This window comes from Numenius arquata, chromosome 12 (genome assembly GCF_964106895.1).
Source record: "Numenius arquata chromosome 12, bNumArq3.hap1.1, whole genome shotgun sequence".
In the NCBI taxonomy this organism is placed as follows: domain Eukaryota; kingdom Metazoa; phylum Chordata; class Aves; order Charadriiformes; family Scolopacidae; genus Numenius; species Numenius arquata.
Window position 1 is genome coordinate 7,304,423 of NC_133587.1, and position 27,094 is coordinate 7,331,516.

At 39.3% G+C, this 27,094-nt stretch overlaps 1 protein-coding gene across 1 annotated transcript; it reads right to left on the reverse strand.

Moving 5' to 3' along the window:
* Positions 1-21,228: 21,228 nt before the first annotated feature.
* On the reverse strand, positions 21,229-26,135 carry PFDN4 (prefoldin subunit 4). Its single transcript, XM_074157359.1, has 4 exons — positions 26,109-26,135; positions 25,006-25,113; positions 23,845-23,988; positions 21,229-23,524 (listed from the first exon to the last, which is right to left on the reverse strand). The coding sequence occupies exons 1-4, from the start codon at positions 26,130-26,132 to the stop codon at positions 23,393-23,395; spliced, it is 408 nt and encodes a 135-aa protein (XP_074013460.1). The 5' UTR covers positions 26,133-26,135; the 3' UTR covers positions 21,229-23,392.
* Between the last annotated feature and the right edge of the window lie 959 nt (positions 26,136-27,094).

Here is a 27,094-nt window from a genome sequence, read left to right on the forward strand (position 1 = left end):
TGCCCCTACTTCTTATGGGGGGGGAACAATCTTAAACAGGTATCTCTAAGTTCAAGAATAATGTAACCAGTTTTGATATCTATAAATTCTGTGAGAATACTTAGCAACTTTTTTTATGAAAAACGAAATGCTTGTTGCTTGTCTTTTTGCAAGGCACTACAAAGATTTACTAATCAAATTACAGTAAAATTAATTGGAAGTCATTCTGGAAAACTTTTAATTAAAACCAGTCTGCAGCAGCATGAGGGGTGAAGGAAGACATGCAGAGTATGGTCAAGTATGTTGACTGCAGGTTTCTACACACCTCATGTCAGTGAGTTTAATTGTTCATGGAAAGAGTATTAACATTTTTACCAATCCAAACAAAAAGCAAATTCATTAGTGCCATGAGAGAATAATTATCAGATTGTCCACAGGTAGTTATGCAGCTAATGACCTGAAGATGGGAGTGTAATTAAAGCCTTCACTCACAGGCTTCGCTCCCTCTAATATCCTTTTCTGTCTCTTCATTTATGTTCTATTCATTATAACTGTACAGATCGTTAACTCATTAATAACTGCAGAATGCAAACGCAGTGAAGTAGAGTGAATTTAATGTCTCCTTGGTTGTGAAGTATGTTCCACTGCTGGAGTGATAATTTTTTACAACTGCTATTAGAGTGGTTCTGTCAATGAAAGAAGCTCCTCAAAAAAAAAAAAATTATTAAAGCTAACCAAAATTAATATTTCACTGTTAAATAGCAAACCCAGCCACCAGACAAGTAAGGGAATGAACTGCTATTCTAAAGATACGTTTTAGAAAGCTATTCTCTCTACTTTCTCTAACTAAAGGGCTGTTTCTAAAGGTACTGATCTTGCCCTTATTTTCTATTGTAATATAGGAAAAATTACCTGTGTCTTTTCTCCAGGATTATCCCATTAACAGAACTCTGACAAACATGGACAGAGGTTAGGCAGAAAAACGTGTGGAAAAACTGGAATGATTTACGCATACTAATTTGTTGCATAATATAATGTGTCAGAGGGTTTTTCCTCAAATCTGAGATATGCTTGGGCCAGTTGAGGAATCTCTTAATGACAAGCATCTTGCCACCTGATCCTACAAACCCTGCATTCAATCCACTGCCACCTAACTCACTTAAAACCTTTTCAGTCAAGAACTTATAGTAGAAGATCTCATAAAGAAAACACTATTTCAGAGCTATTTGATTTCCTCTTGTTATCAAAAGCCCTTTTGAGGCCAGGAGATGGACTTAAGATAACCTGTAGCCTTACAGACCGTGTTCAAGAGACCCGGGGTCAGTCCTTGGCTATGCCATGTTCCTCTGAGCATCCTTGCCTAAGCTCTTGAGGGACAGAATTTCAAAATAGCTCCAATCCCACCATTCTGATTTTGGGAAAAATATCACTGCTTAATGAGAAGTCTTTGCATACTTTTCTGGTGGCCTTTAATTTTTCTATGCCTCAAATTTCAATCTTTAAAAGGAAAATACACTTTTTCTCTGTCACTGGCATAGTAACAAAATACGATGTTCAGCTTTTTGCTTTATAGAGTGTGATGTATCTGGGGTGCACTACGTGTTGTTGTTATTCATAATTAAGTCATCGATGGGACAAGAGTTCACCCAGATCAGACTACTGGCCTTTTTCTAGGCAGTTAGCTTTAAAAAATGACTATTCTTTTACAAGTATCATTGAAAAAAAGTTAATTAACAGAGCACTTAATCACGTTTTTGGGCACCAATACATCAGGTATAGATGTCATTTTCATTAATATCCTCCAATATTTATATTTCTCAAGACTCTGTGAAAGTACTGTTAATGGACTTGAGAAGAAGAGATAATTTTCTTGCTGAACTGAGTCTATGTGATTAAGCGCTCAGTCTCTGGTAACAAATGAATGCAACAACCTTTAAATCCTTTCCATACAGACAAATTAATGTATTTCTCATAATAATATTGCTGGAAATATAGACAAGCCAGTGCATCTTTGTGACTTTCTCTGCATGAGTCAGATTTACAATGCTGCACTGACAAAAAAAAAAAGGGCTATGATGACAAGTTGATAAACAAGTTAAAATAATATAATTTGCACTGTGTCATTTGTATGCTGTCAGCGTACATATAATTCCAAAAATTACCGTGGGTAAATCCATTATAGGTCTGCTAAGTACTGCTGCTGGGTACATTGAGTCCTGATGCCTCATCATGCTTTAGACCCGTTAGCAATTTGCATGGCAGAGCTACATAGCTCTTAACTGAAAGATGAAAGTCACACTTCCTATTCCAGTAGTGCTGACATTTAAATTTGATGTCAATGTTACAGTCTCATCCTAATTTCAAAATCCCTTGTGCTAATAGTGCTCAAACCTTAATTGCACATTTAATCATAAGAATTACAGAATCGCTCTGGTAAGTTAGACAGGAAAAAATGCAATGGACATAGATACCAAAGCAAATCAAATAGGGAAGACAAAGAAAATAAGTAATTTTCTATTTTACAGAAAATGTTAAATGTTTTTCAAGCAACCAGCACAAATGTTGAAATACAAGATTCCTGTAAGTATTACTTTTGTCCTGCTAAATGTTGTGTGCTTACTGTAACTAAATATCTAAAATTTGTCTGTTTATCTACAGTTCTAAAGTGACTAAGGGACTTACTGCCATCAACTAAACTCAAATAACGAACATGGAGTTTTGTGTAGCTTGCTGCTTTTTTTTAAAACTCTGCACACACATAAAAAAACCCCACATAAAAAGTATGCTGTATTTGAAGGGAGAGACAGATTTTTAACAAGGTAATTAAAATACTCGGCCTCAAACAGAAAATCAATCCTATCTACAGGCTCTCTGAACCTAACGCTTCAAGACTACCAATGAACTTGCTAAATGACTACAGTCACCAAGAAATAAATGTTACAAAGTTTGGGAAATAATGAACTCAAACTGGAAGCTAAGATAGTCAAGAATGTTCAGTGTTAATACTGAAATGTCAGAACTACAATTTATGTATCAGTGCATGGATCTCACACAGTGTAATTATTTTGAGAAAAGTCAAAATAAGATTTTGAGCCAAAGTCCATAGACATTAGTTGTCTTACTACATGTGTTACTGTAACACATTTGTTACTGACGTTTCTTTATACAGAGAAAGTCTTTTTGTGAGGTCTATAATGCCTAACAAATGACACTAATTTCATAATCATCCTGCCAGCTACTATCACATTGTTAGAACTGGGCAAAAATAGATCCCACTTTTTTTTTTTTCAGAAAAAGTTGCCATTTTCTCACTGAGAAGTGATTTGTTCATAAAAACTTTAAACTCTTTTTATAAAGAATCCAAAAGTATGAAACTGATCCAAAGGCTGACCAAAGACAGGATGAAAGACATAATCTGATCCTGTTTCTGACAGTGGGAATAGGTTTGCTTGTGTCCCCAGCTAAATTCTACAGTCTACACTCACAAAATTGATTTGACTGCTTCTAGTTTAACTGCCATGAAAACCAAATTGATTCTATGGGGGAAAATAAAAATGATAAATTGAGATAGTTTTGACAACAAAAGCTGTGTATGTTCATGGACTGGAAGCAGAAACTATCGATCTTTTGATAATCTATCTGATCATCACAACTGATGCCATTAGCATTGAAGATAGCACAAAAGCAAAGAGAATCTCAAAGCACAGAGCAATGCTGTATTACAGTAAGACTTAAAAAATTAGAAGTCTTTAAGATGCGAGTATTCTTTCAGGCTTCAGAGGTGCATGGTGAAATCTGAAGGGACCTCTCTTCTCTGATAAGCATCATATTATATGTTGCTGCACCTTGAGATGCTGCCATAATCAATGCGTTATAGAGATAAGTCCTTTTGAATCACAGACAATACTCTGTTGTACTGCATCTTGGGTCATCAAATCCTGGCAAGTCCAGTGTGTGAATGGCATTCGTCCCTTTCCATGATCAGGTGTAAGTTAAGTCAGAAAATCTTGGAACCTCTGCCCTGTGAACCTGCAGTTTTCAGTGCCATTTGCTTTGATATCAACTATGTGTTGCTGGTCAGACCAAACCATCCCGACACAAACCACCAACACCAGCATGCCATCTTTGCTGTCAGTAATTCCTAGCTGTGTTGGTCTCAATGTCATGTTGCTTGAGGCTGTGCTTCAGTACTTCCTTGCAGATTTTCATCTGACCGCCCTGCTGACATACTCCCTCTTTTAGTTCACCAAATAACACCTGACTTGGCAATCTTCTAAAATCGTTGTCTTCCATTCCAGATACAAGACCAGCCCAGTGAAGTGTGCTGTAATGATCACGGTTTCAGCTCCCTATAAGACTGCTATGCTTTAAAATTATTTAAAAGAAAACTTCTTCCTACCCTGAATGCACAGTGTGGTAAGCAGAAGAAATCCCTCCTGAGCTGTATGCATTATCACAAATCTGTGCCTTCTTGTATAGAAAATTAGATAAAGTATCCACTTTGCAGACCTTTAATTTAATCTAGAGACTGATACCATATTGCTTCCAAGCTTTGTTTCTTAAAAAAAAAAAACCCACAAAAGATGGACAGGCTGTGCTAATGATATTTGACAGTTCTTTGTCCAAGAGAACACCCTCCAATAATGTATTTCCAAAATAGCAAAAATTTTCATGGCTAACATATGTTGTGAATTAAAATGACTAATGACAGGCTGTGATACAAAATGACATGCATAATGTCCTTTTTCCCCAAGTTTATTACGAGTCTGTACCTCTCGAACCAAGCTCATAATCAGCTTCGTGATGTTTTGTGTACGTGCTTGCTTCCATGGGGCAGTTATCAGCAAATCAATGTGATTTAGTGCTTGTAAAACCTCAGTCTGTTCAATGGTGTTCACAAAACAGTCCTGGCCCATCAGTGATACCAGGATCAACTTACACCATCTCCTAGGCTTTCTGTCACGAACAATCTCGTGATACTGTCACAGCTACTCATTGTAACTTGCTGTGGACGCTTTCCTGGCTTGCATCTGACCCTGTCTCTGGTTGCATTCCTGAGAAACAATCCTCTCCTTCTTGGCGCATACTAAAACCCCAAAGCTCCTGAAGGAATTTTACAGGTGGTTTGGATTGTTTTCTTGGAGAACCCAACTTGCAGGTCATTGCAAAAGTCCAGGTCTTGACAGTGTCAAATTCACTGATAAGAAACAGAACAGATATGCTCTTCTATACTTTTCTGACAAATACCTTACTGGTTGCATCTCTTCTGCATTTTAAGCTGTATCGTGGGTCAAATGGCATGTACTGGACTATATTCTTCTCAAGAAAGCATTCTAGTAGTGTGCTAGTTTTTTCTTTTTTTAATTGTCAGCAGTAATGAAAATGGCACTTTTGAAATCCTGCCTTTCCTATGTTTTCCAGTTTGAGGGGACAAAGCAAGCCCTGAGAGAGCATTTTGAGGGAGTGACACATACAACTGATAGCAATTGCTGATGGGACGTGTCTTAAGCAAGGCACCAGTACACTGCATTTTCGAATAGATTTTTGTATCTATTCATCAGTTCACCTACTCGATTCTTTCTTAGTATTTGTCAAGGTTTGTACTGACTCTGAACATACCTGTCTCTTTTTTTGCTAGGTCTTTTATTCCCTCTGACAGCCCAGCAGAACCTCAAAATGAAAAGCTTTTGCTTTAGTTATAGGACTTATGCATAGATCCCTATAACATTACCTGAAGCTCCACAAAGCCTGTGGCGGGTTTTCTTCATTTCTAACTGTCTTATAACTCTGTAACTCTTTGCTTGGCTTGGATTAGGTATGAGAGAGGTTTTACTTGGGTACCTGTCTAGCCCAGTGTTGATACAAAGCCCTGATTCTAGATGAGTCCTTTTCTTCCGCTCTTCACTGATGACCCTTCACAAATCAACCCGGGCTCAGTTTTGCTCTGACACTTAGGAGCTAGGAAGTCATCAGGAGCTTGCAGACATAAATCGAGTGGCCAGGGCTCATTGTGCATTCATTGTTCATGCAACAATGGTTTGAGATAAAAACACTGCTAAAACATGATACAAGCTCTACAAGCAGTGCTCTTGGCAACAAAACACCTTATATATCATCTTTGTTGTTTTTAAAGGTCAGTGAATGGGACCACACACACAATATTCAGAGGTATTAATGTGCCTAACGGTTCACTCATGGTTTTGGTACCTATCTGGCTGTAAACATAAAACAAAATATTTATAGTAAACAGACAATATTTGCCTGATCTGTTCCCTGCTGCTGTTTAATACTTGTAACTCTCACCATTTCTGGCAGCTGAAGATGTTCAACATTTGTAAACACCAAAAAACTCTCTCCTCTGTTTATACAGAACTGAGTTCCTGGTCTGGGAGAAGATCCTTAGCACCACTCAGAGAAGTACCTAGGCCACAAGCTTATGGGTAAAGCTCTCACATAATCTATGTAATACAGATTAAGCAGCCCTTGTTCCTTCCCCCAGACAGGAAGAAGTCGGGAACTGCACTACCAGAAGGACATATAGAACTCAGCCTTCATTCAGCTTTGATCTGCTGCTGAGACCTGCCAGGCCAGAACACAGTGTTATAGCCCCTGCATACAATACTTCCGTCCAGAGTTTTGAAAAACTTTGGACCTCTTGCATAGATGGGTTTTGTTGGGTTTTTTGGGGTTTTTTTTTGTGTACGCACAAGATATCTGATGCAGCCAAGGACACTTCTGTTCAGTGCAGATGTACAGAGCTTCCCACGAAAGCTGGACTTACTATGCAGATCTCCAGCACAAATACCTCTAAGCAACAACCAGCATCTCCACTAACACTGCAAAATGTCTGAGCCTTTCAAGCACATGGGTGGGTACAGTACCATCTCACAGTTCCATCTGCCAGTCCTATCAGGTCAGGCACAAATTCTTCAGAAAATTACTGGACATTTTTTTCCAGCAGAAAGAGGACACATCCAAAACCACCTAGGTATACAACAGACTTGCATTTTTTTCTGTTTGAAAAAGGTAACATCTAAACTTGACATGGTTCCTGAGGACAAAGGCAGAGCTCTGTCTTGGTATTCTGGTGTAGTCTTGCAAAAAAAAGAGCAATAGCAAAGTCATCAATTCTATTGTCCTAGAAGTCAAAAGCAGGTACAGCATTGCTCTGGCCCAACCAATTATTTAATCACTGAAAGAACTTTAATGCCATAAGATAAGACATTAATTATCACCTTGAACAAAAATGTTTTATTTGAATTATGCACTATAAGCAAATAGAATTACATCCTTGTTTTCAGCATGAACTAGTGAGCTCTGAAAACACCTTTTTGCTTTGTACCTGCCACTCTGTGTATCAAACAATCAAATAACTCTTCAATCTCATCAAATGAACTCCCAAAGTCATTGAAGAGATAATAAACTAGGTTACAACACTCGTCTGGTATACAGTTAAATGTCTTTCATATATCTTTAAGTGGTTATTAATCTCTGAATTAGTTTAGAATACATTAACCTTCAAGGTAAATTAGATCAATCAAGAAAATGACTCACAAGACTAGGTCTATCTTTTTTGCTCAAATTCGGAGTGTGTGCCAAGAATATAACAGTGCTGGGGAGAGAGCTTTCAAATGCAGCCTTTCCCTGAAAGTATGGCATTTATCATGGAGAGGGGCCGGACTTTCATGTTCTTCTTGATGCTTAGGGATAAAGTTGTTCCTTAGGATAAGAGGGATCAATGACCAGACAAGAACGAAATGTTTACAATTGTGCTAAAGGGGAATTATGCTGTGAATGCAGAATGACATGATGTCCGTGAAAATTAGGTGTAATCATATCTTCAGCTCAATTCATTTTCTGCTCTGGGTTTATTTTCGTCTTGTTTACTTTAATTATAGAAATGGCTAAAAAGCTTATTCTGTTCCATTTTGCATATGGCAGACAAGGCAGACACTTTTCACATTCTGCTTCAAAATTATTCCACTCTTCAACTTTTTGACTTCAGATCTTACAGAAAAGAGGTACTTAAATACTCGTGTGAAAGCGAACCATAATTACAGTTACTATACATAATGTTGTGCTGTGCATTGTTCTAAGAACCTATGAATTCAATGTTTAGCCACTATTTTCTAAAGGAATATGAGAATATTAACACTGAGTAGCAAGAAGACTAATCTGAAGTCAAGTGGTGTTTAATGTGAATGACTGATGGTGAAAGCTTTGTGCTGGTTTAAGCTAGCGATTTATTTTGCTGTTGCAAAATGCATAGTTATCCTGGCTCAGCTGGATAAGTGATAAGTCACGAAGACAAACTCGGGCTCCTGTGTTTGTGAGAAGATAGTTAACTATTCTTACAGGATAATTCAGATCACACCAGTGATCAGTGTCACTACTTAGAATGCTATATTCCAAATCTACACTTAAAATCCTTAGTTATGAGAAGTGTCACAAGAGATGCACTTCCTCTAACCGTAGTTAGTGAAGCACAGCTTTTGTGCGTAGTCATAACACACTGAAAAACTGAAGGAAATTGATATCTTGAAAACCTTTCCTTTGGCTGGTAAGGGGATTATTGTATTAAAACTTCAAAGACTGCAGTTTGCCTTGACATCAGAATATCTAGAAGCATGCGATTTTACAGTGCTGATAGATGACATGTTAAGACTTGATGTGCTGCTTTACAAATGGGCAAAAAAAATCTAAAACATAAATCAGACCACCTTTTAATATCAGTATAGTGTGTTCCAAGGTAAAAGAAAATACAGACAGAACTTGCAAAGCGAGATCTGAGAGCATGATGGAAAGCAAGTAATACTGCATATGGGCTCTGGTTTGAAGACACCGCATACTAAACACTTGACTTAGGAAAGCATTTTGCTGTTATCAAACTTCTGAAATATTTGTATAGTCCTATTGTTTTCAGTGAGACTGCTTACAGGCTGGGATTACATGTACTCTGCAGGCTTTTGTTGGACCAGAATCTAAGGGCTGGAGCCCTTCTTGCCTCCTGGGCAGCACATGGAATGATCTGAGTAGTCCGATTTAAACCACTCCTCCAGTCCACCATTACTTTCCAAGAGGGTCAAGAGCATCTTGCCTAAGGTAGATTATGCCAGCCCCAGATGAAAAAGAATATTTTTTTCTTGTCTTAGAACATCATGCCTTTACGGTACCACAGAAGTTACACTGAGCAGACTGAAGGGTAGCTAAGGATCTGTGCTGTGGTTGTCTACAATGGTGCCACTTTCTTGAGGCATTAGTTGTATTGGTTATGAAGAATTTCAACACAGGATGAACTCTGCAGTAGAAGAGGAAGATCTAGCTACTACAACCAATTCCAGCTTCTCTTGAGTCTGTGTTTGCAGACTCTAGCACAATAAAAGCAGGCAACCAGATCCCGTTTTGAGACAGATCTCTCAAATATTACAGCCATTTAGCCAGCAGGACCACAAAAATCTCCTCATCGCCTCTTCCCGTCTGAGCTATTCTGTACCTGCTGAGATAATGTTCCTACTTCATCTGAATTGCAGAGAAAGGAGTAAAAGCTTTGTCCTTGTACATCTAGGAATAAAGACAGAGTTTCAGCAATCTTGTTGCAATTAAATCTTGAAGATCAAGAAGTTATTGGAAGTGGTCAACACGGATTTACCAAGGGTAAATCATGCTTGACCAATCTGATAGCCTTCTATGACGTTATAACTGGATGGCTGGATGAAGGGAGAGCAGCAGATGTCATCTACCTTGACTTCAGCAAGGCTTTTGACACTGTCTCCTATAACATCCTCATTAGAAAATTAAGGAAGTGTGGGCTAGATGAGGAGGCAGTGAGGCTGTGAGGCAGAGCTGGCTGTGTGACAGAACTCAGAGGGTTGTAATTAACGGAGCAGGGTCAAGTTGGAGGCCTGCAACCAGTGGTGTCCCCCAGGGGTCAAAACTTGGCCCAGTCCTGTTCAACGTATTCATCAATGACCTGCATGAGGGGACAGAGTGTACCCTCAGCAAGTTCGCTGATGATACCAACTGGGAGGGCTGGCCGACACTCCAGAGGGCTGTGCTGCCATCCAGTGTGACCTGGACAGGCTGGAGAGCTGGGCAGAGAAGAACATAATGAGGTTCAACAAGGGCAAGTGTAGGGTGCTGCACCTGGGGAGGAAGAACCCCAGGCACCAATATAGGTTAGGGGTGGATCTTCTGGAAAGCACTACTGAGGAGAAGGATCTGGGAATCCTGGTGGATAGCAAACTTTCCATGAGCCAGCAATGTGCCCTTGTTGCCAAGAGGGCCAATGGGATCCTGGGCTGCATAGGGAAGAGTGCGGCCAGTAGGTCAAGGGAGGTCATTCTCCCCCTCTACTTTGCACTGGTGAGGCCACAACTGGAATACTGCATCCAGTTCTGGGCTCCCCAGTTCAAGAGAGACACGGAACTACTGGAGAGAGCCCAACGCAGGGCAACTAAAATGATTAAGGGATTAGAGCACCTCCCTTACAAGGAAAGGCTCAAAGAGCTGGGGCCTGGAGAAGAGAAGGCTAAGGGGAGACCTTATCTATGTTTACAAGTACCTAAAGGGTGGGTTGAAGGATGATGGAGCCAGACTCTTTTCAGTGGTTCCTGGCAATAGGATGAGGGGCAACGGGCACAAGCTGGAACACAGGAAGTTCCTTTCAAATATGAGGAAAAACTTCTTTACGGTGAGGGTGACAGGGCACTGGAACAGGCTGCCCAGGGAGGTCATGGAGTCCCCTTCTCTGGAGATTTTCAAGACCCGCCTGGATGCAGTCCTGAGTAATGTGCTCTAGGCAATCCTGCTTTAGCAGGGGAGTTGGACTAGGTGATCTCTAGAGGTCCCTTCCAACTCTGACAGTTCCGTGATTCTGTGAAATACAAGTCTGAATGTGCATGCCATAATTAAAAATAAGTCTGTTTCTTTAAAACAAATCAGTTTTAATTTGCATTATAATTGAAAGCCTATTAAATATAGTGATAAATGCTATTTGAGAGATAATTTAAAATCTTGACACCTACATGATGCTTTACAAAGCTCTGAAAACGTTGACTAATTCACCCTTGCAATAGCTGAGGCAGATAAGTAAATACATCTAGCTCATCTGAGGAGAAGAAAAAGAACTGAACAGAAGCTTGATTTTAAAAAAAAAAAAAAATTAAAAATTTTCAAGACTATACAGATTTTGGTTAAATGCTCAAAAAATGAGAAATTAAGCTTTTTTTATATTCTCACAGCATCCAATCAAAATGAACTATTGTTGTAGTGAGCCAGAATGCTCTCCTGAAATGCCCTGTGCTCATGATAGTGTCAGAAAGGCCACAGCAGCTTAGCTTAAAAATCCTTCCAGCCCATGTCATTCCTTTGAGAGCAATCCGCTGTGGTCAAAGCAAAGGCAAGGATGAGAACAGAACTAACCTATGGCAGTTTTCTTTGTGCAGCTCCTCAGCCTGCAGAACTGTTGCCCTGACTTCCTCCATCAGGTGTTACTTTGTGATCTTTATGTAGAATATAAGACAAACTTCAGTCAATGAAATTATCTATGGAGAGAAATTTTCTCTTTCCTGTGTTAATGGTTCATTTATGCTTTAAAACATGAAGTTAATGGTAAGAGCTGGACTAACTCTGGTCATATTAAGTACACTCTGCGGCCTCACTGGGAATCTGTCTTAATTCTTCCTCCTGTAATACTCTTATCTCAGAGAATTTGGTGGTGTTCCTCTGGAGGCTGCCACTATGAATGAGTTTAATTTCAGGAATACTGGTAGCTCTAAGAAAAGAAGCAAATTCAAAGCAAATACAGTGCTACCTACTCGGATGAAAAAGCAGTCATTTTAACTAAAACTCTGATTCTAAGCAACTTAATGGTTGCTATCACAGAATCATTTAGGTTGGAAAAGATCTTTAAGATCATTGAGTCAAACTGTTAACCTAACATTGTCAAGTCCACCACTAAACCATGTCCCTATCATTCAAACAAGATCCATAGCATGAGATTTGTATCCAATTAAACATGTTGATTTAGAAATATCTCCTATTTTTAAAACAGCTGATACGACAGCATTGGAGACCAAGAATTATTTTGTTAATTTCTTGAATAATTGATCAAATAAAAGAAGTCACTCTATTTGTGGCCAATTTGCAAACAGAATGGTAAACAATGTGTTTGAATTAACTGTTCATCATGAATTATTTATTTGGTTCTACTAACTCTTTGCATGGGGTTGCTTTTCTTCATCTGTGTCAACTGTAAGGAGACCCATTATTAAAACAGCACATAATTCTGTATTTACCATAACTGAAGAGGCAAGTTAAAGTTTTCTGTCATCCCATGCAGTCTCTGTTGAAATGGCTATTGTGAATATACCAAAACTACTTTACGTGCCAAGAAGAGTGTTTGCAACGTTTTTGAATCCCCTGTGGGCAAACTGTCCAAAAAGCCATGTCAACACATGTCAGGCAAAGCTCTTGCTGAAGCTTTAGAATACACCCGTGCCTGCTCCCGGTTACTTGGCTAGAATTCATCCTCTGCTGAGGACATAAGACAGACTTCAAGGAGCTCGAGGTCTCATTTGTGTTTCAAGGCTTGGTTTCATTGCATTAGTAAGGGAGGAATTATTAGTCCTTCCACGAGGATTTTCATTTCCATACTTTAATTTTCCAAATTCTGTACAATGGTGAATTCTCAGCCCCATACTTAAGACAATCTGCAAGCCAGCTGTGTTTACTAGAAGAAAGGAAGTCTCTCCAATAAGATTTACCCTTTCTACTTAAATCCACAGATTTCAATTCTAAATTATCAGATTAAATTACTGTAAAATAGATACCTCCAATGGATTTAGGTTCTTCTTTTGTAACTGCAATTTTGGTCTAGCATTTACTTTTGCATGACATTCTTGGTTTGGAGAATGTTAATATGTAGCTTCACAAAATACTTGGACAGTTGCTGTGATATCCCTGGGACACAGAGTATAAATATTTTGGTTTAGGGAATCTTCTAGCACTGACTGGATCTTTATGCAAAAGGTAGGCTTTTTACGATTATCTGAGAATAACAGACGCAACCTCTAAAAGAAGGCCAGCAGAATTATGGAGCTTAAACTTCTCTGTTTATACATCTTACTGTACTCAAAAGGATATGCTCTGCATGCTTGAATACTTGTCTGTCTTCAACTTTTATGAACTAGTTCAGAAAAAATACAACACAATTTAAACCTCCTCTGAAAAGTAAACCCAAAAGTATTATTGTATAAATGTCAGCATGTCTTTACCTTGCTTCCTCTTTTAATGACTGCTGCACCTTAGCAGGCTCTGGCTAAAAAACAGGCATCCAAATCCCCAGTTCTTTCAAATATGCTTTCACACTCAAAATCCATCTTACTCTGTCCAGACAAATGGCTAGTTGAAACCAGGACAACTACATGCACTTTATGTCTTTAGGTACAATAGACTGGACATGGCAGCTGCCTGGCTCTGTTCCACTCATACTGTTACAACAGTCAGAGAACTTTCCTCTCCTTAGGGACTAGGAAACAATCATTCTTTTCTGTTTTCATGTTTTGCAGACACTAGGGATAGGTGTGTTTTTAGCTGCAATCGCTGTACTGTATGCTGCCTTGGAAAGCTGAGATAAGCATCCCAAATACCTGCTTCACAGAGAACAGAGATGAAATAAGATTAGCTCTTTTTAAAAGGCAGGAGAAAAGGGGGCAGGGAAGAATAAAGAAATCAATTCCAAAGAGCTACTAAAAATTCACTTCTTCACCTGAATAATTACTTGTGATATCCTCTGAAATACCAGTGTCACTCTAAGGGGTTTATCATTTGAAGTGGCATTTCCATGGTAGCCAGTACTAGGACTATAATCCCTTCCAAGCTTTTAAATGCTCTAATAAAGCTCAATATCAATAATCAAGGAAGGAACAGTTGTAGGCTTTACTGTATTTTTCATCTCATTATTCTTTATAAAATGGCTGTGTCCTTTCTTCTCACAGTAATGCTGCTTTGCCTACTGATTGTACCTCTTTTTAAGCCACAGGGAAGAAAGAAAATATGATGAGTAATGACGTGCTTCTTCAGATTTTCCACTGGTAAAAAATAATAATAAAATATTGAAAATTACACTGCGGAGACATTAAAAAATGTATACATATGCCAGGCACCTTTTTTTTTTTTAATTTCTGCTTTTGCCTGTTCTTTTAAGAAATAAGACCAATTACTGCTTTTTGTTCTAAATCAGTATTTCTCCCAGGCTTGGCTACTAATTTTGAGTCAATTTTAATACAACATCTAGGAAAAATGTAAACTATTTGCTTAATGCAAATCATATTCAACTTTTGCAAAGTTTGAATTGAGGATGTTTGCTTCTGCTAAGGCAGAGATCTTTGTATGTGTGGTCTTACGTTCACCACGTTATAGATAGTGGTAAAGTTTATGTTTAATTCACTTCCTTGAGCCTAATGTGTCTGGGGCACTTAGTAATGGTTTAGCAGACAAGGGTCAACTCTAATTCTTCAACAAAACTGAAATGTTAACCATGGGGAAAAGCGGGCAGACTGCCGAGGATGTTCCTGCTCCGCACTGCTGTTTCTATGATGGCCAAAATCATTAGCAAAGCTGTTTCAGACATACAAAAGGCTTGTTCCGAACTACAATCATAAGATTCCCTCTAAACTCTGTAAAAGTCCACGTCTAGGTAAAAGAAAGAATTTAGAGGGAATGCCACAGCTTTCTTTGTGTGGGAAAAAGTCCCAATGCCATGAAATATAATGACTTTTAATGAAGGTACTAACACCAATACAAAATCCCAAAAGACACAGGAAAAAAGAAACTTACTTTCTTATTATGTTTCTGTTCCTAATTCCACACACAGTGATTTTGTACAAATGCAACAGCAATGATTCAGGAAATTTGCACAAGTATACATAAAAATGGAGCTTAGGTGTTTTTCCAGAAAGCTCAGAACCCTTTAGAAATAGCTAGGATGGAACTCATTATTGCGATGCGAACAGAAAATGCTACTGCATTTCTCTCTATAAAATACAGTACAGACATTTCAAATGTTGCTGGTGTCACTTTTTCACAGCAAGCTGTAAGTTGGTTTTTAGATCTTTCTTACTCCGTTGCTTCCAAATGAACCATAATAGCTGTGAAATGGAAAGAATTCTATTTTTTTGAGTTGTTGAAAATTTCCATGTTTGCTTTGTGCCTTAAATAAATTGTTCCCATATAATTATGCAGACTACTATGGCTCATTAATTCAGTTCTATTTCACAACCAAAAGACCCAGACAGCAGCGTTTTCAAAGCCGAACTAGAACTTTCTCCTTTCATTATGCTGATTAACAGAATAGAATGTGACACAATTTGGTTCACATACTTCAGCTAGGTGTAAGTGGTGCATTGATGCATAGCAACTAACTTTGTGGCCTTATTTGAGAAGTAGTATAGAATAAACTTAGGTGTACACATTAATGAAGACGTAGCCACTGGAAATAGCTGTGATTTTTCAGAAAAGTTATATTTATGGAGAATGTATCTTATTTGCTCCTTTCAGAATTCATTGCAGCTAAGGGGAATTGATTTCTTTTGACTCTGAATTAATCACTTTTTCATTTTACATTATTTTAATTGTATGACTAATTTGTTTTTCCAATTTGTGAATGGTGTTCATTATCTTAGCATCTATACAACTCCATTAATTGAAATACAAACATTTCAACATGAGGCTACAGGTCACCATGTAAGCAAAGAAAAGTAAGGGCCGAAGTGCACATTTTCAGCATGCTAAGAAGTGTGTGAGCTATAGCCAAGCCTGATCCGGAGCTCATTATCAATGCATCCAATCTACTGTGGAATAAAAAGCAAATTTTGTAGTCTCCACTGCAGTACAAAGGACAAATAAAAATAGCAGGTTACAGACAAATTACTCTGAGAAATTTCCTAACTTCTGTATCAATCAAGAAGAACTTCACCTTTGAAATAAGAGGGAATTGAAACCAGCATTTAAGGAGCAGAGGAAAAGAGCCCGTGATTTTTCTCCCACACGTCCTGTTTAGTATAAGGAAAGCTTTGCAAGCTACTCATATTTGACATGAAACTCAGGAAATTCTTGAGGTAATTCCTACACTAACCACAAAGTTACTGCATGTTGTCATAGCAACACGCATCAGTTGAAACATCATGATGATATTAAATAAATCTTTGATATAAAATGAAATACAATTTTATTTTATTAGATGTTTGTCATATCAAATATAATGGCAATAAAATTATATGACAAGAAGTTCTAGCCAGTGACAATAAATAAAAGTCAACCTGATGTGAAATTCTTGTGCTGACGTCACCAAACAGCATTATAAATTCAAATAGCTACTTAGCAGTCTGATGCCTGGGAAAGTGAAAGCACACAAAGCCCAAGCTGGATGTAAAAAATGCAAAGCACCAGCAAAGTGTCACTTACAGCACATGCGGCTGAAATGCAAAATACTGGTTGGTGAGCATTGAAAGTAGTATGAAAGTTCCATGTCTCATTTGAGTTAAAGGTGGCTACCACAGCAGAAAGCAACAATATCATATAGGTAAAATACCATTTTTTTAACTTTGTTGAAGTCTGACAGTTACTGTATCCAATGCAAAACTACCCATAAACTTGCACTTTATGCCCTCTAGTTACTTTTTCTTGAAGAACTTAAAAAAAAAAAAAAAAAACCAAAAAAAACCAAGAAACCCACAACCAACCAACCCACACTTGTCTATAGGGTATCATAGATCCAATTCTTCTTCCCACGGTACTTTGTACCCGCAATAATGAGGTGCCAGAGAAGTGACTACAGGTAAACATGAGTGCTATAATGCACTCTGTGGCTATTAATAAATATCACTATCTCCTCCCTGGCTACATCATGTAGGAATGAACCACGAGGAGGATAATCTGGGAGAGAATAACTGTGAAACCTCTGCAACAGTGATCTCACAGTAACATCTGCAAGCAGTCACACAGCTACTCCATATCACCAATGTCCAGAGCTGGAGGGTGAAGAAAACAGAAAGAAAAACATCCTCAGCTTTGCTCCATCAAATGTTGTAGAACAAATTAACTAGTAAAGTAAATTCTACAGTTGGTTTTGATTATCACTTCCGTAAAATCAAAGATCACGACCATAATAAAATGTGTAATCATGGCTACAATTCTTCTACAGTGAAGTTCATTTTGATCCTTTTAAAAAAAAATAAAAATCAATAATTCTTAATATTTGTGTTTGCATATATGATGTACCAGCATCTTCTGCAAAGCGCACAGTGTACCCACACGGTCCCATCCTTGGCTCATGCAGTTGTTTACATGAAAGAAACAGCACTTAGGAGATAAGAACTGTAAACAGATACATGGTTAGGTAGCTTAATACAAACATCTCCCTCAGTAGTTGAAGTCATGCATAGTCCTTGATGTATCTGTAATTATTCTACAGATAGAAATATTAGCAAACTGTTCACTTCATGCCTGTAGACAAGATCCTTCACAAAAGCGATGTAAAGTAAATGTAAAATGGTTGGGGCGCATTTTTACGGGAGGTTTAACACAGCTATCTGCATAAGCAGCACAGGAGCTGCCAGGATTTCCATCTGTGGCTGACATTATCCTTGCTTCCATCTTCAAAAGTCAACCACTATAAATGCTGCCCTGAACACCTCAAACACATCCATTGCTCTTTTTCTTTTCAAGAGCATAAATTATCATAATGCCTTTGTCTTAGGCAGCATTTATATGAAAAACACACAAACACTTCTCTAACCCCTACAAAGCAGAGACAAGCCTTAAGTTTAAAAACTTCCTCAGAGGCTGTTCTAGAGCATAGTCACATTTAACTGATGCTGGGAGACATTTTCAGAAGCAAACTAAAGCTTTTACGGATCAACTTTTAATAGCAATATTAAGCAACTGGGGAAGAAAGAGTTTTCACAACAGAAATGAAAGTTTTATTATTTTCCCCTGAAGTGTTAATAAAAACCAGTCTTGGGTGTAAAGTTACCATCAGTCCTTAGCCATATGTGTTGAGATTAATAATTTTTATCTGAGCTGATTTACCACTGTTGTGTACCCAAAGGCAGTCAGCTTTTATACTTGTGTGCTATGGGTTGTTGTTGTTCAATGACTAGCCCTCACCAATGAATCTGGTTTAATTCACAGTTCTATCCAGATAACTAATAGACAGTAGAAATTTCAACTTTAAATATAATTAAAAAGAAGTTTTACCAGAACACTAGAAGTCTGGTATGCACAATCCTATTAGCTACAGTTAACAAGACAAAAAAAGCACTCAAACGTGGTAATATAATGGACTTCTGTACTGTGCTGGAAGGGGTAAAGCTTGACAGAATCTAAAAATCCATTAAACAATGTTTTTCCTCACTTGTGCTGAGTTGTGTTGAGAAAGCAAAGAGGAAATTTTCCTAATAGCTTAAGGAAATGGCCAGGTGTAGTACTGGGCAAGCTTGTATTTCAACAAGTACGTCTTGTCTCTCCTCTCTGCTGTACCAGTGGTAACATCAGACCAGACCTCAGTGGTTATCCTGAAGCAATCCTTTGATGAACTTACATAACTCTGCACCCCACCACTCAGTGTCCCCAAGTGAGGGGTTTTCTGGCATGAGTACAGAAGGCCACCTAATGATACCTGCAGTTTATAAATTTGTAATTTTTTTTAAAAAAATAGTAATTCTTAATATTTGTATTTGTCTGCATATGTGATGTAGCAGCATCTTACAAATTGAGATCAAAGTCACAATATACTAACCAGCTCTGGAGAGCAACAGCAAAGAAAAGATTTTTATAAGTCTGCAGTAAATGGCTAATGTTCTACCCAGGTTTATAATTGTTTTATTACATCTCTAAGAGCTGGATGCAGTCCTCCTTAACTGTAAACCTGTTTCACCTCTTGCTGACAGAATCCTTCCTAGCCATTTACGCCTGCGTTTGGTGCACTGCATTCTGTGCAGTCTGATCAGAAGCTAATGTTTAATTACAAAATAATTTGTTTTTCTGTATGACTCATACAATCAATATAAGGACAAACTTGGTTGTAAATAATTTCTGTCTTATCATGCCTATATACATCCACATTTTTTTCTCTTTCATGAATCAGACTATTAGAATAACATTAGATAATTTAACTGAACCACTGACTCATGCAAACCAAACTACTTAATTCTGTTGCTCCTACAGAAAAACATGGCTTCAGTATTCAGCATTCAATCTCTTTTCCCTCTTTGAAGTGATAGTTAATACCACAAAATTATCTGTACTTCAGCTACACACCACTTCCTATAATTATTGAATAATTATCAGCCACATTTATATTATGGAGTGCTATGGTATCCAAGGATCTTCTATACAAAAGTGATGAGAAACAATGAAGGTTCAACTGGAGAAGGTTATGCTAGAGATAATCACGTGGAAAACATTTTTAAATCAGCTGACAAGATACAGAATCACAAACAAGCCCCTGAAAATATAATAATAATTGTATCCTATTGCAGAGTTTTTAGTGGGCTACTTTAAAAAACTGGTAAGTTAAGTCTCCCTGACATCATGCACTGAAATAAGCTCTGTTTCACGGGCTGCAGTTTTGCTGGTTTATCTGCTTTAACTGCTGCAACCAAGTGAAACGGTGAAAAGCCAGTCACTGGTGGCTCTATGACTTGCAAAACAAACACAGTACAGAAACTGTATTTTAATACAAAGATGGAGCTGAATAGATGATGCAATCACTAAGAGATAGTAAGAGATCACTGGCCCAATGCTCTAAATTAAGCCGTTAAATTAAAATAACACTTAGCACTTTTATGGTGCATTTCATCTTTGAAGTGCTTTACAAATGTCACTCCCTTGACAATACAGAGAATGACAGTAAACTTTCTGCATTCTGACAATGATATTAAAAACTGTATCTTGTCAAGTGCAGCTAAATGATTCATGACATACAGAGGTGCACAGAGGATCAGGTTTTTTTCATGGACTTACATTATCTGAAGAATATAACTGTAAGGTAAACATTATTAAAGGTAACAGAAATTTCCAATCTACCAAAAATAGGAAGTACTTAAAAGATGGGGTGCTAAACAGAATAAATGCCAACTGAAAAACAATTGCATATATTCACTAGGGAGGAGAAAGGTTATTAAAAGGAAAATATAGGACTCTGTTAAATACGTTCAAGCAACTGATGGATGATCTGCAAATCGACTTCTACAATGACAACTTAAGAACAAAAAAAGAGTTTGCTGCATGTTCTATTTTACGCATATAAAAATATCAAATGATAGCCTGGGCCAGTAATTATGTAAACTACAAAAATAGAGACTAGTCTGAAAAAGCTTGTTGGATAATTACTTGCCTGACTTGCAAACACAACTGTGCAAACCATACAAGGAAACTGGACATTACATGTGCAAAAAGGCACCTATATTTTCAAGGCTGCACAAACACACAATTTGTAGTAAGAACTAAGGAAACAGGAAAGACACATCATACATAAAAACCTAAACTCTAGTAGTGCAGGAAGGCCTAGTGAAATGGCCTGAAATACGCCAACACCATGATAACCAGAAAAAAAGAAAGAAAAAAAAGGGGATGGGGTCACAAAGCAAACCCCAAACAACCAGAGAGGAAAGACCTTTGGCATTCACAGGAACACTCTAACAGCCTTCTTCTCCCTAAACACCAGGGCTGTATATATGGACAGTTCCAATTCTAGGACACCAAAGAACAGCAGGGATAATGCAAGCTCTCCACACCTTGCCAGCATTCTCCCTTTGGTCCTTTACTGAACCAAGGTCCTCATCGGCTTTACAACTGCCACTGGAATCACAGTTAAACCTTACTACCTGCCTTTTTCTTTTCCATAATGAAGTCATATCCATACTATGGCCTATCTGCAAATCACAATCATTTTAAATACCTGCAGTCTGCACAGCTGTGAATATGCTCAGAAAAGCAGAGCTGGCACAGCAGTCACTTCGGAGTGACTTTTAAAGCGTTACCAACCATTTAATGAGAATGTGATCACTGCACCACAGTTTCACTTTACTAAAATCAGCGCTGGTGCTCACAGCCTTGGCATGGGCTTACGATAAAACAGGTTTCCCGGCTCTTTGATGCCATCTGCTGGATGCTTCTCATTATGGGTGAAACTCGACCATTAGCTCAGTTTTCACCTGGAAAAAGTCTTTTACACTTTTTTTTTTTGTATATAATTATAAAGACAAGTGCATTGGATGGTTTATTTTCACATACCAAATGAAGTTTTTGGCTGTTTAGAAAAAGCATCAAGATACCGGCACCTCCTACGTCTGTAGCCTTGCATTATTTAGCTCTCAAACTGCACTGTCCCGAAAGACAGTTTCGGACTAAGAGCTGTATCTAATAAAGCAGGATAAGCAAAGCTGAGTCACCTAAGTCCACAACACTCATATCACCTGCTCTCAAATAACTGGCCACAAGCACCCTTAGTGCTTAAAACAACAGTTGGTCAATCCAGAACTGTTCTAAGTAGTTTGGTGCCAAACACTTAACTAACACAGAAAAATGAACGGAGGGTTCAGAAATTATGTAGAGGAACACCTCTATCTCCTTGAAGGCCCAACACACTTGATTTGCTACAAGCACTGACTGGCAGATAGAGCAGCAGAGTTGCCATGGCTACCATATCCACATTTTACCTAAGAGTAGCTGAAGTATTCACTCAGAAAGTAAGGAAAAACCTGAACTCTTTCCCAAAACATAGACTTGAATTAAAACCACAACCAGTTAGAAAGCAAAGCTTAAAATCTCTACAGGTACAGCCAGGGTATTTGCACACATGTCTAGCAGCAGAAGCATACAATCCATTGGAATTCTACAGAAAAGAAACTTGGGAAATGCCAGGGCTAGAGAGAACATTAGCACAGCTTTTGAGACTTGCAGCCATCAGCTGATCTACACTGTAGGTGTAAGTGCTTGTGTTGAGGTATTGGATCTTCACTATCCAAGACAGTCTTCTCTTATGGCTATGCTAAACATAATATACAATGTTAATAAACTTACATAAACAACTATGTAAGTTACAATGTTGCATTCATAAATAACAATGCACTGGTGAGATCCTGCTCAGGTGTACTGAAGACCAAGTTCAATTATCACCGCCTTGTTAAACTACTTCAGTAACAGAGAAACCAAGTGGGGTTTTTTTCCTCCACATTCCCACTGTTTGAAGAAGAGGTGCTATACAACTGACACAATAGGTAGGTATTAATCACTTTATAAGAATATACTCATCTCCTACTCTGATTATTTATATTAAGAACAATGACCATAGATTAATATTTGGCCAAATGAATTCTCTGTCCACCCTGTTTTGGAAAATAGCTTAAAAAGATGATTTAAGCATACTTAGACTTAATTTTTTAAAAACAAAGTCATAATGAGCAGGTATTTCCATGGAACAATACATTAATCAAAGCAGGCAAAAGTCCAAAAGCAGATTTATAGGATGTAAGGATGTCCAGCAAATTAAGGATGTAGGGAGTCAGCAAATTAAGACATTTAAAAATTACATTCAACTCCACGTAGCAATGGAGGCATAGTTCCAGGGATTAATGCTGACATTGCGACAACATCTACGAACAATTCTGATATTAACTTGATGTATGTATCTGGATTTAGAAAATGATTGTTCAGGAAAATCAGAAGTTAAGACTCACCATTCTGACTTACAGCATCTTTTGTGATTCCCAAATACAAAGCAGTAAATGACTGAATATGACTGTGACTCCAAAAGCTTTTCTTCAATACCAACGTGAGCTTTACAGAGCCCTCCTTTCCTTTCTCCCCTGTCAACTTGTTGCCACGTTGTGCACTGAGCTAACAGCGTTTATGCTATCTGAGCTAAGAGTGAAAGACAAAGTATAGATTTAGTATTTCCAGGAGGGCTGCTAAAAGCAGCTAAAAATAGCATTATAGTTAAATCATGCCCTACATGTTACAGAGAAACTTTTATCAAAAACAGCCATTACAGTGCAAATCAAATATTCTCCATTTCTATTGTTTTTATACTTATAGCATTTTAATGAGTGGAAAACAAGACCAAGGAAACTACAAATATGTGCCTGACTTTATTACTTTAATAACGCAAATATTCCAATCTTGATGCTTTACCAACAGTATGAAGCTAATGCTTTCCTGAACAAATAAATAATTGCAATAACCAAAATAAGAAAGTTCTCATTAAATAGATGGAACCCAAGACAGGAAAGTTAAAAAAAAAAAAAAAAAAAAAAAAAGAGTTGTTTTTTTTTTTAAAACGTGATGGGAACAATGTTATCAAAACATTTAATAAATCACGGAAAAGTTGTATGGTATATTTAGAACACCTTTAACTGTCCTCAGCCTCAAGATTTATGTTATTTCCAAACTTTGCATAGAGCTGAACTTTCAGGTCAGATAACACCCTCTGAATTGATTCCACTCGGGATTCTAACGCTTCAATTTCTTCTTGTAAACTTTTCTGAAAAAGAAAAAAAAAAAACCAACTAGTTATGTAAAACAGAGTCATGTTTGTCAGCAACATATAAACAATAAAGAGGTACCTCTGCCAACTTTTTGCCATGTCAGGCTCTAAGACTTATTACGGGGCCATGACTTTGTACACTGACATCCCAGTTAGGAATTACTGTGCACGCACGTCCCCTTCCTCAAATCATAAATCAAACATGAACTTTAGAAAGTAAAAGGTTCATAGGAGGAAGAGATTAACTGATTCCAACGCTCATCACACTACAACAGCCATTTATTACAGTAAAGGAGCTCCTTTTTGCCCAGACAAACCTTTGCCTCCTCCAGCATCTCTTGCGTCTCTTCTTGCGAATGACTAATGAAGACATCTCCAATTTGGTAGGGTATCAGAAGTGAATCACCATCATCAAGCATCATAATGTCATCACAAGCATCTTCCAAATTCTGAAGTTGTTTCTATTTATCAAGACATAACAAAGGTGGTCACTTTGTACTAGGTAAATTATTTCAATGGATACATTGTCTTGCTTTCAGAATAATGAACTCTGTGAGTCCACATTTCGGGCAAAAATCCTACCTACCAGCATGATATCAACATGTTTAATAGAACAGTTCCAGAGATGTAATTTAGCATTGGTATTAAATTCAATGAAGCTGTACCAGGAGAAATTTCCAGTCAATACTCATTATCTATCATTAATAGGATAACTAATTGTCTAGACAAGGGAAATACAGCAGATTTATATTTCACTAATGTCTTATATGGCTTTACATAGGAACTTTTAAATTTAGTGAGAGAACAGAAAAAAATTAATGAGATGGCAAATGTTAATTACTTTATTGCAAAAGCAGGATTGCTTAGAGTCCCAGCACCTTAAGCCATCAATGGAACATCAACATAAAAAGGCAATATTTTTACAATATATGTCAGACAAACTAATTACAGAGAGCATTTTTTGACACTACTAGCATTTTTTAAAAACTCAGTAAAACTTCTTTGGAAATGTTATGACATGTTGAAGGACAGTGAGTTAATATTAAAAAAGAAAATTAGAATGATGTATCCTCTGCAGCCTAGCGAAAGAAAACCTCTGCGCTCATAATGACAATCTCTGTCAACACATTGAAAGAAGAACGTAACAAACAACTGCCTTACCGGTTCAAGAAAAAATAAATATGAACAATCTCAGGCAGGAAATTTTAAGAACACTACAAACAGACCTTATATATAGACAACGCTTCATATATGACAACTAAGTAGTTCTAAGAACTGCATGCAGAAACATACTGTTGGCTTTTATTTCTCATTACTTCTTTCTCCACTTTAATGTTCTCTGGCTATTTTCAAAGAATCAGAAATCCCATATTAGAACCTAAGTAAGTACACAGTAATGCACAGACCCTATTTCCTGTGTTACAGTTAAAAATTAATTCAGGGGAATGAAGAATACATGATATTTGAAGCAAATATACCTTTTTTACTTCTATTTCTTCTTTCAGCTCTGTGATCCTGCTAGTATTTCGTGCAAACTTGTTAATTTTCTGTTGATCTTCAAAAGTTACATTGACATCTTCTGCAGCCTGCAAGGAGAGGTCAAAATGAAGACTTCGTTTCTTACATCAACTTGAATCTCAGTACAAGATTACTCCTACAAAACATCTGAAAAATAGTCTTACAGCCACTACATTCTGCTTATACACTTGATTCCTTACAACATCTCCTTAAGGATATCAGCAATACCCACATTTAGCTGGGCAGAGGCTCTGGTAACACCCAATTAAAACGAGCTATCCACAGCATCCCAGCGCCAAAGGTTGTTTCCTTGACAGCAGCATTGAAACAGACACCTCTGCTTCAAGATCACTGCATGGTACAGCCTAACAGGTTGGTGTAATCTGTCAGCAACATCATTTTGTAGTAATTGGTTAGCTGTGCTGTGCTACAGATTTTAAACTCACTGAACCATGTCGGAATGTCCCTGAGCAGCCTGGGGAGGTGGACAGGGATTGGGTGTCCTCCCTTACAGGCAGTTTGTGCGGCCACAAAGAGCTTCTGTCAGTTTACAACTGCTGTGTTTTGGGCCGGACTGGCCACTGAGACGAACACGTAACGGCAGCATAACCAAACCCGCACTTGCACGTTCGATAAGCGACTTCGATAGAGCCAAGAGAACAACGCCAGGACCTTAATCCACCGACAAGCGGGGGGGGTATTTTCGGCCGGGCCTAACCCGAAACCGGCCTGACCCGCAGCGGCCTAAGGAAAGGGGTCCTTGGGAAAGGGACCCTCCTCCTCCGGCCCCGCAGAGGGCTGCCGCCCGGGCGACTGTGTGAAGGGGGGGGCGGGCGCTCAGGGAGGCACCTCAGGTCTGGCAGGTGACGGGAAGCAGCGCTGAGGCGACATGGCCGCGCCGCTCCAACACCGACGGACGGCGGCCCCCAACGGCCGGAGGGCCCGGCCCACCCGCCCAGGAAAGCGGCGGAGGAGCTGCGCCCTCCCCGCGGGGAAGCCACGGCGGAGGAAGAGGCCTCCGTAAGAGCTAAAACACCCCACCGTACGCTCCTGCCACACTCACCGCTTTCTTCATGGTGGCGGCCATGTTGGTGGGACTGAACTATCCGCCCTCCCCACAGAGGGGGAGCTGAGGGCAGGGAAAAAGGAGAGGAAAGCGCCCGACGGCGGCGACCGTACAGGGCTCGGGGCTTCCCCCGCTCGCCACCGCCTCCAAGCCGCCGGGCTGCTCGAAGGCGCCACAGAGTACACAGGAACCCCCGAACCACCCCCGAAGCCCTTGGTACGTCCCGTTTAAAGGGGAAGAGACCCGTCTCCCCCCCGCCGCCTGCCGAAGGGGAAGACTGTGGCTGCCGTTCGACAGCGCGGCCGCCGGGGGGCGCCGGGGCCTCGGGGCTTCGGCGCCTCGGCTTCGGCTTCGGCTTCGGCTTCGGCCTCGGCCTCGGCTCCGGCTTCGCTCCCGCTCGGTGCTGCTGCCACAAGGCCAGGGGGAGCCCGGCTGGGTGCGGCCCGGCGCGGCGGCAGCAGAGCGAGGGTACGGGACGGCTCCTGAGGGAGGGCGGCCCCGGAGCGGGCAGCGGGGGACGGCCGGGCCGGGCCCAGCCTGAGGCCCGGGGCCAGGGACTCTGCCGAGCTGTCCCCAGCCCTCGGCAGCCGCCTTTCGGGAACGGAGGTGGAAGAGGCCTTCGAGTTCAAATCATTGCGGAGGGACTTTTTAAGCATAAATAAATATTTTTTTCTCAAAGGGCTGGTTGACAGCTTCTAAACAGAACCAGGATTTTATGGCATTTATGTTGCATAATTGCCTCCATGTGCTTAAGTTTATTTAGCTCCTCACAGCTACAAAACAAAATTTAAAAGCAAACCAGGTCATGGTAACGTTTCCCAGCTGCGGCGAGAGCGGTGGGTACGAGGCCCGTGATCCAAAAGCCTGGGGCGGTGGTGGACGGGCACACGTGGGTGGGTGGGTGGGTGGATGGATGGATGGATGGATGGATGGATGGATGGATGTTCAGTGCCACGGGGGGAAGGGACAGGGTCTCTGAAGGC